The sequence below is a fragment of the Prunus avium genome, chromosome 4 (genome assembly GCF_965620075.1).
Source record: "Prunus avium chromosome 4, drPruAviu1.hap1.1, whole genome shotgun sequence".
NCBI lineage: Eukaryota > Viridiplantae > Streptophyta > Magnoliopsida > Rosales > Rosaceae > Prunus > Prunus avium.
The window spans coordinates 27,725,576-27,738,413 of record NC_142287.1 but is presented as its reverse complement, the minus strand read 5'-3'; the positions used below and the strand labels follow the sequence as shown (position 1 = coordinate 27,738,413).

At 41.5% G+C, this 12,838-nt stretch overlaps 1 protein-coding gene and 1 pseudogene across 2 annotated transcripts; one reads left to right on the top strand and one right to left on the bottom strand.

Moving 5' to 3' along the window:
- Positions 1-5,156: 5,156 nt before the first annotated feature.
- Positions 5,157-5,645, bottom strand: LOC148295151 (uncharacterized). Its single transcript, XM_088252403.1, has one exon. It carries the CDS (start codon positions 5,643-5,645, stop codon positions 5,157-5,159), a length of 489 nt encoding a protein of 162 aa, XP_088108529.1.
- Positions 5,646-9,712: 4,067 nt separating this feature from the next.
- LOC110772551 (DNA polymerase zeta processivity subunit-like) lies at positions 9,713-11,508 on the top strand (annotated as a pseudogene). Its single transcript, XR_015835365.1, has 5 exons — positions 9,713-9,796; positions 9,888-9,968; positions 10,165-10,277; positions 10,539-10,733; positions 11,019-11,508. The product of XR_015835365.1 is annotated as a DNA polymerase zeta processivity subunit-like (transcript).
- The last annotated feature ends 1,330 nt before the right edge of the window (positions 11,509-12,838 follow it).

The following is a 12,838-nucleotide window of genomic DNA, read 5'->3' as shown; positions in this document are numbered from 1 at the left end:
TGCTTCAATGAACCCTTGAGGTTGGCTCATGTAGATGTCTTCCTCCAATTCACCATGAAGGAAAGCAGTCTTCACATCCATTTGCTCCACCTCCATGTCCTCTTGTGCTACTATGGAGAGTAGTAGTCGTATAGAAGTATGTTTCACCACCGGAGAGAAGATTTCATCATAATCAACTCCCTCCTTTTGCAAGAATCCTTTTGCCACCAACCGAGCTTTGAATAAGGTGGCACCCTTCTCATGCATTTCTTCTTTCTTCCTAAACACCCATTTGCAGCCAATAACCTTGCGACCTTTGGGTTTAGGAACTAACTCCCAAACTGAGTTTTGGTGTAGAGATTCCATCTCTTGCATCATAGCTTCCATCCAACTTTCCCGTTCCTTGTTCTCAACAGCTTCTTGGAACGTGGTTGGCTCTTCTTCACTAGCATTTAGGGCATAGTGAACTGCATCCATCTCCCATCCAAACCTTTGAGGTGGTTTGATGGTTCTCTTGGGCCTGGACCGAGCTATAGATGATGGCTCCACCTGTTCTTGAGCCTCTTCTTCTTCTTGAGTGTGTTGTTGATGCTGCCCAGCTTCTTCCTCTTCAATGTCGGACTCCACCTCCTCCTGAACGTCTTCAGTTGGCTGTTTCTGAGTAGTCTTTCTTGACACCTTCTTGAGTGGAACTTCAAAGGTTGTTTCTTTCTCAACAACATCCTCCTTTGCCTCTGAATTCTTGACTTTGTTCATAGGTATGGTCTTCTCATCAAACACAACATTTCTGCTGAGTATCTTCTTGTGGTTCACTGGATCCCACAGCTTGTAGCCCTTCACACCACTCTCAAATCCAATGAAAATACATTCAAGAGACTTTGGCTTCAACTTGGATCTTTCATCACTAGGAATAAGTGCATATGCACTGCACCCAAACACCTTAAGATTCGAATAATCGATTGACCTTTTAGACCATACCTCCTCTGCACACTTGAACTCAAGATTTCTTGAAGGCGATCGGTTAACCAAATAGGCAGCGTGGTTAACCGTTTCTGCCCAAAAAGATTCGGGCAACCCTGCATGAATTCTCATACATCTCTCACGCTCCATGAGAGTTCGGTTCATCCTCTCCGCAGCTCCATTTTGTTGGGGTGTCTTCTTCACGGTAAAGTGCCTCTTAATGCCTTCACTTTTGCAAAACTCAAGGAACTTGCTGTCCTTATATTCACCACCATTGTCACTCTTTAGGATCTTGATCTTTCTTCCGGTTAGGTTCTCTACTTCCGCCTTCCACTCTTTGAATTTGGTGAAGACCTCAGATTTCTCCTTCATGAAGTAGACCCAAACCTTCCTGGAAAAATCATCCAAGAAAGTCACAAAATAGCGAGCTCCACCCTTCGATTTAACCGGTGATGGCCCCCATACATCCGTGTGAATATAATCTAGCACACCCGTGCTTTCTTCCTCTTTGTTTCGCTGCTTGAAAGCTATTTTTGATTGCTTTCCCATGGTACAAAATCTGCAGAACTCAAGCTTGCAACTTTGAACACCTTTCAACAATTTTCTGTTGTGTAGTTCCTGCATGCCCCTCTCACTCATGTGCCCTAGCCTCAAATGCCAAAGCTGAGTTTCATCTTCCGAGTCCTTGCTTGTAGATACAGCTGCTCCACCTATGATTGTTGTACCACACAACCTATATAGACAATTAGGTTGAATCTCACCCTTCATAATCACAAGTGAACCTTTTGAGACTATGAGTTTCCCTCCATTTGCTTTGAATGAATAACCATTCTTATCAAGAGTTCCAAGGGAAATGAGATTCTTACGCAACTTTGGAATGTGCCTTACCATTCCAAGCGTCCTAACAGCCCCATCATGCATCTTTACCTTGATTGTACCGGTTCCTTTGACTCTACACATTGAGCCATCCCCCATCATCACTTCACTGCTATCTTCTTTCTCATACGTGTCAAACCACTCCTTGTTTGAGCACATATGATATGAGCATCCGGAATCCAAAATCCAATCGGAAGAGGAACACCTTGAAGAATTAGCCAATGCATTTGTTTTAACATTGCTATTAACACACAAAAGCTCACCATCACTTTCCGTGACATCCTCCGCTGTGTTTGCTGCATTCTTCCCTTTGTTCTTCTTCTCCTTCCATATGGGGCAATTCTTTTTCCAATGCTCCTTTGACCCACACTCGAAACAACCATCTTTCGCCTTGGATTTGGACCTTCCTCTATTGCCTTTCTTGCCTTCACGCCTCTTTGAACGACCTCTCTCTCCGGTCTTTGCAACTAGACCTTCACCTTGAGAGTTTTCTCCCGAACGTTGAGTCATCCTATGGTGTGTCATGATGTCTTGCACCACAGGCTCAAAATCAAGAGTAACCTTTCCGAACATAAGAGTGGTTCGGAAGTGTTTATAGGACGAAGGTAAGGATGTCAACAACATGAGAGCCTTATCCTCCGGACTATAATTCACATCCATTCTCTGCAAGTCAGCAACACATCTATTGAAACTACTTAGATGTTCCATTAGATTTCCTCCCTCCTCCATCTTAAGATTCAGGAGTTCTTCCTTGAGGAAGAGTTTGTTGGACAACGATTTCCCTGCAAACATCTCTTCGAGCTTCTCCCATGTTTGCTTCGCTGTATCCTTTATCACGTTGATGAGCACCTCATCGGAGAGATAGTTTTCGATAGCTCCTCTGGCTAACTCGTCAAGAACTCCCCACTCATCATCCGTCATGCTTGCTGGCTTCTTCTCCTTGCCAACCAACACTACATGGAGCTGTTGTTGTGTAAGAGCTGACTTCATCCTTCGTTGCCAAAGAGTGAAGTTCTCCTTCCCTGTGAAAGGCTTTAACTCCACCTTCATACTTGCTGCCTGTGGTGGCTTCATATGCTGTGAACTGCTACCACTCTCAGCTTCCATGTCACTTGCCATCTTCAACACACTAGCACTCCAAGAGAAGAACTAGCTCCAGCTGCCAAACACAGCTCTGATACCACTTGTTGAGAATTAATGACTAACTCACTGCCCTTTTAAGATCTTGTTGTTGATGGACTTTGGACAAAGAACTCAATGATGGATGAGTCTTACACACACACACAGAAATTAACCAAGCACAAATGACACAAGTGTTTATAGAGGTTCAGCAAATTGCCTACATCCTCTTTGATGATCACCTTGAGAAATTTCACTAATGAAGATAGGTTACAACTTTGGTTTACAAAGGAAACCCCCTTAGAACACTACCCTCACAATCTGTTTCTCTCACACCCTTGCTCAACACCTTGATACACTTAGAGAACTCTCTTGCTCTCCCCTTAGTTTTTCTGAACACACAACTAAAACTTCAGCTCTAACTCAACTTGGAATCCCAGCTTCTTCCACTTACAATTATTCAACTTGTTTTCTCCTCTTGTGTTATCTTACTTCACCCCATTTCCTACACAAGCCAATAGACAAGAGATAAGATATCAGCTTGTCCTCCACGTTCTTCCCTTTAGTCACCACTTAGACTAAATGTCAGATCAAGTAGGTAAATAGAATCCAACTCAGCCACCTCCCACTTACACCAGAAAATGGAGAGTGATATCTTTGAAATAAGATAACCAATTAGCCATGAGTGCTCTCCCAACTATCCAGCAGGTAGTCAACGTTCATTTAACTCAGAAGTGACCCACTAAGCCTCTGAAATCTTGTGGAAAGCGATAGCCATTGAAAACACTGTTGAAAACGCGTAAGAAATCGTCACAGCACGACTGGGACGACCGGTCGCCAGGAACTGGCGACCGGTCACTTTTGGTTTTTCCTCCAGACCTTGAATCTGCTTCTAAACGACCGGTCGCAAATGCTAAGCGACCGGTCGCTAGCTTCCTGCGACCGGTCGCAAAGAACTGGCGACCGGTCGCTCGTTGATGTTGCTCCAGACTTCGAATCTGCTTCAAAACGACCGGTCGCAAATGCCTAGCGACCGGTCGCTTTTAGGCAGATTCAAAATCTTCCTTTCAGCGCCAAAACCAACCTTGTATCCTTAGGTGAGCCATTTTCCCAACACGTCGCTCCCTGAGCAGCGCGCCGGAGCACCGCCCAAAATCCACCACCAACACCATCACTCGACGGCCTTGTAGTTCAGGCCGTGAACCTAACAGCCGAGACCAGTTCCTCTCTCGGCTACAATCGTTTGACCAGGAAGACAGATCAAACAGGCGCACCATTCATCCATCCAAAACTCATCGAAACATCAACGCACGGTAAACCGTGCTGGCACGCCCGCGCACAACTTCACCGCACCCAAAAGCAGGAAACCCCGTGTTAACGCACATCCCCTCGGCCCGGAACTCCAGGCCGTGAGATTTGCGCGGCAGACAGATAATTAATTACTAGACAAAGATGGAACCAGTAACGCTTTGTCCAATGGTAAAACAGGTGTCAAGAGTACAGAACCGGCCCCCGTGACAGGAGCGGCATCATTATTAGCATTCAGAACATGATCACGATGAGGAGGAAGAGTAGTAGAGAATAAAGTAGAATTATACATCATATGGTCAGTAACTCCTGAATCAAAATCCAACCTATATCGCGTGTATCATAGGCTTGGAAAGCCTTGCCAAAATTACCTAGAGGCGGACATGTTGGAGTGCTTGAGACAGTGGTCAAGGTCGGAGGAGGAGTAGTAGTAAGGTGGCCGTGCCCAGTGGTGATGTCAGCCACAGAAGTGGGGGCAATAGCCACATGAGCTTTGTCGTCCAGTTGTTCCTTTTTTAAATACCTCCACTCCTTCTCCCAATCTGGTACCCCATGTAATGCCCAGTAGGTGTCGATAGTATGTCACTTTTCACCACAGTGATCACACTTCAGTTTGTCTTTTTTACCGAAATCAGGCGACGAGGAAGGAACAGCAGAATAGCCAGACCCTGTAGGCCGAGAAACAAGAGTAGTGTTTTTGGAAGCAAACACAACAACAAGTTCCCCAATCTTGGTATCGGATCCAAGTATAGTAATCTGGCGTTGAGCTTCTCGACGGACCATAAAAAATACATTTTCGATACTTGGAACTTTATCACTCCGTAGAATATCATGACGGACCTTGCCATAAGTATCGTCAAGGCCAACCAAAAAATCATACACACGATCTGTCATAACAACAGCCTGAAAAGTCTTCATATCCACTTCATCTGAAAAGGATGTCTCTTGTCCAATTCAAGCCAGATTGCCTTAAGTTCGGCAAAATAGGTAGAGACAGGACGACCCTCTTGCTTGACACTGGTAGCCTGGCATCGCAGTTCATAGAGCTGGGATATGTCAGAGCCATCATAAAACATCTGATTAACAACATCCCAAATTTCCTTAGCAATAGGTAGAGTATGAAACATATTCAACAAATTGGGTTCCATAGTTCGCATCATCCAACTTTTCACAATAGAATCAGCAATTTTACACATCCCAAATTTTGGGTCTTGGGAATCAGGGGCATTAGTATCGCCAGTCAGGTAACCCAATTTGCCTTGTGTAGTAGCATGGAGTTCGATCATCGAAGCCCATATCTCATAGTTGGATCCATTCAATTTGAATCCCATAGGTAGATTGGTGTGCGATTTGGTATGAACCGTCACAATAGAAGTAGAAGAAGATTCAATGACATCCGACATGGTGATAGATGGTAGTGGCAGCAGAAGATTAGGTGGCAACGACAACAGTAAGAGATATGAGACGGCGCAAGCTTAGGTGTATAGGCAGCACAGGTTTAGGTGAATAGGCTACGTGCAGCGGAAATAGGTATTTTTTAGGATTAGGGTTTTGATGTTGTAGAGACGGATTGAAACCCGCTCTGATACCAACTCAAAATAATTAGGGTTTAAACTGATCTAATTATTCTTCTCTCAAGGAGAAATATATATATACTACATACAGAGTGGGTACAAATATGAAATATGTACAAAATCTCCTAATTCTACTAAAATTAGATAATTGCAATAAAACATAAATTATATTCCTAATAGGAATGTTGACTTTGACTCATGCCAACACTTAATTGCTAGTTGTTGGCACACAGAAGTCTTGGGGAATCTTACTTTGACTCACATTCCTTTCCTTTCTTTTCCCTCTTTAACCATCTTTTTACCTATCATGTTACTCCTCACCAAAAAGACTAAAAAACTTAAGTCTATAAATCATTTTTATAGATTTCTTTAGTCCGTTTATGAAGAAGCACAATGCTAGTATAAACTAAGTTGGGTTCATAATTTCGACTAGTAAACTATACTATGCTAGACTAACAATTAACTATATCGCTTGTAATTTAAAGTATCACTTGTATCAAAACAAAATACTGGAGTCATCAATTTAACTAACTATTGATCTAGTTGTACTTCTATTTCTAAGTATCCCAAGAGATAGCTAATTGGACTGCCTCCTGTTGAGGCCCAAAAACGTCACGAGAAGCCCAAATACATTTAAAGCCCAATATAACATATAACGCTAGTCATGTGTTATTCCAAGCTGTATTTTGGGAATTAATTCATTAAATGAATAATAGTGTCCATGCCATGCGAAGCTAATAATACATTTTTCATATGTCAATCACCTATCAAGCTCACATAAACCCAAGTCATGTGGTTTACGGGGCTTGCATGAGGGATTGTGGTGTGGAAGGTTACGGAGGTCCACAAGGCCCACGGAAGCTCTTGGATAATGGAGACTTTGGGCTAGCTACTTGGGAGCACCAAAGTCCAAGCCCATTACTTAGAGTTCTCCAATGTGGGTAAGCAAATGAGATATTTTCCAAGCATTTCCTTTTATCCATAGGAAATAGTCATTTTCCAAATACCTAACTTTACCCATTGGAAACAAGCCTTTTCCAGCACTCCTTATTACGCGCTGGAAACAAGCCAATTTCAACACTCCCTTTTACCCATAGGAAATAGTCATTTTCCAATGCCTAGTTTTACCTACTAGAAAATAGCATGCCCCAGTACTCCTTTTCAACCATTGGAAATAAGCTGGTCCAGCACCTCCCTTTACCTATTGGAGATAAAGGAAAACCCTCACTCTCTATAAATTGGGAGGCATTTGCCCAGCCAAAATTAGTCTCTCTTGGTTGCTGCAAGCTTCTCAGCAACCATGAGAACTCATCTTCCTTCCTCCTTTCAGCTGCTGCAAGTGTTCCAGCGGCCATCCCAGCCATTCCTCAACCATCACAACCATGTTTCCTACTTTCTCACCCTTGAAATCCTCCATCTTTCCTATAAAGTCTCACCAAGCATAACTCCAAGTTTTTCCTTCCTCCTCATACCCTTCCAAGCTATAAACACCATAGCCTTCAAACATCAAGCTTTTCCTCTCATCCTCCTTCTCTTGAAACTCTTAAATCCATAAAGCCTCACCAAGCATAACCCCAAGCTTTTCCTTCCTTCCAAGCTATAAACACCATAGCCTTCAAATCTCAAGCTTTTCATCCCATCTTCCTCTTGAAACTCTTAAATCCCCATAGTCATAGCCACAAACAACAAATTATCAACACCCAAACTCAAGCATATCCCATACCAAGCCAAGCACATGCATTCTCATTTGCTAAACTTGTGGGTCTTTAGCTCCCACACTCCAAGCTCTCATGCCAAGCTCACACAATCTCAGTTCAATAGCAACAAGTCATCTTCAACTCTTCGTTAAGCTGTCGGAAACGTCAGCATAAAACACGCAGCCGCTGGAAGAAGAACAGAGTACTCCCTTGGGACATGCTTCTCCTTCGGGATGCTTTGGGCCTAATCCTCGCTAACTCAGAAAAAAGGGCAACGAAGGCTTGATCCACCACTCTATGGCGGTCCGAGAATCAACAAGCCCGAACGAGCCTTCCGACGGAAAAAGACCCCAATATTCAACACAGTTTGCAACTTCCAAGATACGAAACCATTCAAATCCCCAAACCAAAACTCCAAGTTACCGCACTTCCAAACTGTAGAGATGGATCGCAAAGATAATCAATCTCCTCAAGGTTTCAAAACTTGTTTGTGCCTAATAAATCACGGCCATGAGCTGGCCGAAGGAGCCCCCTTTCTCGGCCCTAGCACTTGCTCGTAAAACTGAAACGCAGCGTTTCAACAAGGTGCTTTGCCTTCCTGAAGACAAAAGAAAAATGCTAAGGCATGATCATCTCGGCCTCGAGTGTAGGCCGAGGTCGAGGCCGAGCAAAATCGCGGCCATAAATATTAAAGTCAGATCATCACGTGATAGCAGGGACCCATGCTTCATTTAATGAAGTAGTGCCTGTTTAATGCAGCAAACCCACTGGCCACAAATAAGCATTTAATGCATGAGGGAAGGTGGGAAGTGACTGAAGTCAGGGTTTGGCGACAGAAGACAGAGTGATTAGACGTAGACATTCTCACAAGAATTCTTGCAGCTTGAGAGATTAGGTCACCAGCTATCAGAGCAATAAATGCGTCTCCACGGCCAGAAGCTCAGAACCCACGATCAAGAGCGGCGGCCGAGATTCACCCGAATTTAGGGGGTCACAACACCATGCTTCACGATCCCAAATGTCGATTGGACTACCCACTTGCGCTAATCAGACTCCACTATGCGTAATTTCAGCCTCGATTACTCATCCAGGAACTCTTCCTATAAATACAAGGCTCGAGCTACATTCAAAGGGTTCAAACACCAAACAAAAGCCTCCCACGGAGCAACTTATATTTTCCTGTAATGCACTTTCAATATTTTACTTGCTTTCCTAGGAATAGTGATAGTTTGTAAGGAGAATTCATTCATCAATATATCATACGACCCTTGATTTTCAAGGCGCCGGAGCACCATCCCTGTTATTCGCTCACTCACCCCAGATATCATACGACCGTCGCTCCCTGAGCAGCGCGCCGGAGCATCGCCCAAAACCCACCAAACAGCACCACCCAACAGCCTTGTAGTTCAGGCCGTGAACCTAACAACCGAGACTAGTTCCTCTCTCGGCTACAATCGTTTGATTAGAAGACGAGTTCAAACAGGCGCACCACTCAACCATTCTATCCCCATCAACCAACTCGACGCACGGTAGACCGTGCTGGCACTCTTGCGCACAATCGCACCGCACCCAAAAGCAGGAAAACGCGTGTCAACGCTCATCCCCTCGGCCCGGAACTCCAGGCCGTGAGATTTGCACGGCAGACAAAACCTCTTTACTTCTGGTATGTTTTCGTCTTCATTTGCTAGTTGGTTATGACATATATCGCTCTCTTGGGGAATCTTACTTCGGAAATAGCTGGTGCTTATTTGCTTATTTGCTAGTTGGTGCCACACAGAACTCTTGGGGAATCTTACTTCGACTCACATTCCTTTCCCCCTTTAACCAGATTTTTACCTCTCATTTTACTCCTCAACATAAAGACTCAAAAATTTAAGCCTATAAATTACAATTATCCTTTTATAGATTTCTTTAGTTTGTTTTCTGAAGGAGCACAATACTAATATAAACTTAAGTTGGGTTTATAATTCTGACTAGTCTACTATACTATGCTAGACTAACAATTAACTATCGCTTGTAATTTAGAGTATAGCTTGTATTAAAAGAAAATACTGGAGTCAATTTAACTAACTATTGATCTAGTTGTACTTCTATTTCTCTTCCAAGTATCCCAAGAGATAGCCAATTGGACTGCCTCCCTCCACCCATTAATATTTGTTTTAAATAAATAAATAAAAAAGAGGGGGCGGGTCTCCATGGGCTCTCTGTCAGGCCCGCCAAATAGCGGGCTACAGGCCTTCCAAACTGTACAGATGGACCGCAAAGATAATCAATCTCCCCAAGGTTTCAATCAATGACCTCTTTACTTCTGCTATGTTTTCGTCTTCATTTTTTGGCTATTAGATGAGTATAATTAAAATTGAAAATGGTGCAGGTGAGACAGCTCGGATTCTGGTTGAATTCCTGGAGGTGGCAATCACTTCAATCGTTCTCCTCAAAGGAATTTACCCTCCAGGTTTGTTCTAAACCCACTTCTCGTTTTGGTTGCTGAGAAAAAAAGTTGTGGTTTTGAGTTGTGGTTTTCTTCATTATCTGGGGAACCCAGAAAGCAAAACCCAGTTTTCAAATTGCATATGAGCTTAGCGGAATAATGGGTAATTGTTGTTTTTGCATTTTCAACTGCTTTCACTGATGGTTGTTATTGGGCAAAGGTACTTTTGAAAGAAGGAAATATATGAATTTGGTGGTTCATAGCGCTCGTCACCCTGAACTCAGAGATTATATCCATTCTGCTGTCTCGGGACTTCATCCTTTCATCCAAAAGGTTGATCCTTTACTCGTTCATTTCCTTTTACTTTTTTCTTTCTTGTTTCTTCAAAAATTTCTCATATATCTCATGTGTTCGAAAATTCCGCCTAGGCGCTAGGCGGGTCTGGGCGGCTGGGCGGGGCGGGTCGGATCTTTTTTTTTTTTCTTTTTTCTTTTTGATTTTTGAAAGAAAGATGCAGTCTTTCTTATTCGTTTAATGTATTTATTCCGGTGATGTACCATTTTCACTAAAACAGACGTACATTTTACAAACTAGGGTCTGGTGGAGAGAGTAGCAGTTATTTTCTTTAACAGTGATAGCATTAGCATCCCTGTGGAAAGATTTATGTTTAAGCTCACTGTGAATCAGTCTTATGGCTCAGGGTGGAAGAAGCTGACCTGGAGTTCTCACTAAGGTCGTTTTTTATCAAGCTTCCTTTCTCAGAATCCCTTACACGGGTTCTTCCCCAGGGTAAGTTTTAAGTTTCATAGTTGACAACTGTACATTGATGTTCATTTTTTAGCTTCAGAGTTATAGTTTTGTCTTAGAATACTATTTGATATTATTTTTCAATTCTGTAGTTCCGTTTGGTTTTCGCTTTAAAATTGCTACTTTCTATCAAATGCTTTGGTTTAATTGGTTGAGTATTGACCATATGCTTGGGTGGTTGTTGAGCTCATGAACATGGTTTGGATTTTCATGTCTGCTTTCCTATAGATATTGCTGCTAGGTGTGTAAGCTTTTCCTTTGTAACAGATTGCAGGTGGGAGATAACTGCGTACTTTCGATCCCTGCCTCAAGCAAGTACAAGTAAGGATGCAGAGTTGTGGATTCCAACAGACACACAGCAATGGCAACAGCCTCCATTGATAACCCCTATTAAATCGATGTGTAGCGAACCTCTATCTGTGCAGTTATATTTGGAACATCCAGGTTTATCTGAACCAAAGGCTTAAAGGGAATAAAGCAAATGAATATCTTCCTTGATTTTACATGACAAATCATGATCACACTGTCCCATAAACATACTGCTCATGAAGTAAATTCCGCTCGCTTTCTGCATTTTGGTGTATAAACCACAATAATTCAGTGCTTAGTATTGTAAAGTTGTTATCCAATTAGAATGAGATTACAAAGGTAGAAATTTTGTGGAAGATGAAGGGTAAAGAATAAGCTGGAGGTGATTAACATATGACATTACAATTTACAGTATATTATGAGATAACAAAATTACTTTTTTGATAGCTAAATCTCTTTACCTTTTAGTTGGAAGGATTGTTGTTTGTACTCTCCCAGGTCCAGGGAAACATCAATTCAAAAGGGTTTCTACCACATTTTAGCTACTCAGCATTAGTTTATCAGCGTTTTAACAATTATCAGCATTTTAAATTATTCTAATAACTTAATTAAACAACAAATAGAATAATGAAATTAAATATGGCAGTAAATTAAAAACTGACTGTTCTTGCAAATAGAGGCTTGTAGAATTGCAATGTCCTTGAAACAGAATTTCTTCCCTACTTAGTGCTTGTAGTTCTGTAGGCGTTTGCTCCACCAGGATACAACTATCTAAATCAAAGTCCTAGTAGTAGGGCTTTGATTTCTAGCGAAATTTATGTGTTTATATCTGAGGCTATGTACATGAATGATGATATGAATGGTCTCTGTGAATTCGATGTAATTGTACAAACCCAGGGCTTGTGTTGGCTGATACCTATTCCAACAGGTATCAGATAAGGACAAACCCAATTAGACAAAAATATTATATGACATTTGAATTTTAAAAATAATCCAAATTAATTAATTAACTAATCGAGTTTAATTTAAATCACAGATCCAAAGAGCCCCAAGGCCCAAGGCCAATCTTTTGATTAATTAAATATATATATTAATTAACCATTGACCCAAGGCCCATCTTTAAGACTGGTACAAAAAAACATATGTATTATTAAAAAATACATTCGTATGTGTATAATACAAGTATTAAACGTCAAAAATGCAAAATTCTTTATATGGGTAATAACTCTGGGAAAGTAAAAAAATCAAAAGGAGACAATAGAGACTCGGGTAATGGCCTAATAGTAATGGATAATGATCTAAAATACTCTTATCGATCAAAGAAAATTGGGAATAAAAATTTAAAAAATAAAAAAAGGATTGTAGTATATATGTAAAGCGTATAGCCGCGCGGCTATACTATTTATTAAAAAATAATGGCTTAAATGTTAAAATGGTCCCCATGTTTTATTCATTTGGCCAATTTAGTCCTCGTGTTTTTAATTTGGCTAATTTAGCCCAATACCACTACACGGCTATACTATTTTGAAAAAAAAAAAAAAAACCATAGCATAGCTGTGCGGCTATACTATTTATAAAAAAAAAAAAAAAAAATGCTGCTATTTCCACCCCCTTGTCCTATTTCCCCACCCATCTTATCTTCAAAATTTTAAAGACAATTTACCCATTTGTAAAATGACTTCTAAGGACTTATAAGGAAAAAATCTCAACTAACATATCCCATCTATTCTAGGGTTTGACAAAAAGAAGGAAAAAAATTAAAGAAGAAAGCGTACATT

What these genes read in the sequence shown, in the direction of transcription:
- LOC148295151 (XM_088252403.1), bottom strand. Translation starts at nt 5,645, where the DNA reads ATGTCGGATGTCATTGAATCTTCTTCTACTTCTATTGTGACGGTTCAT.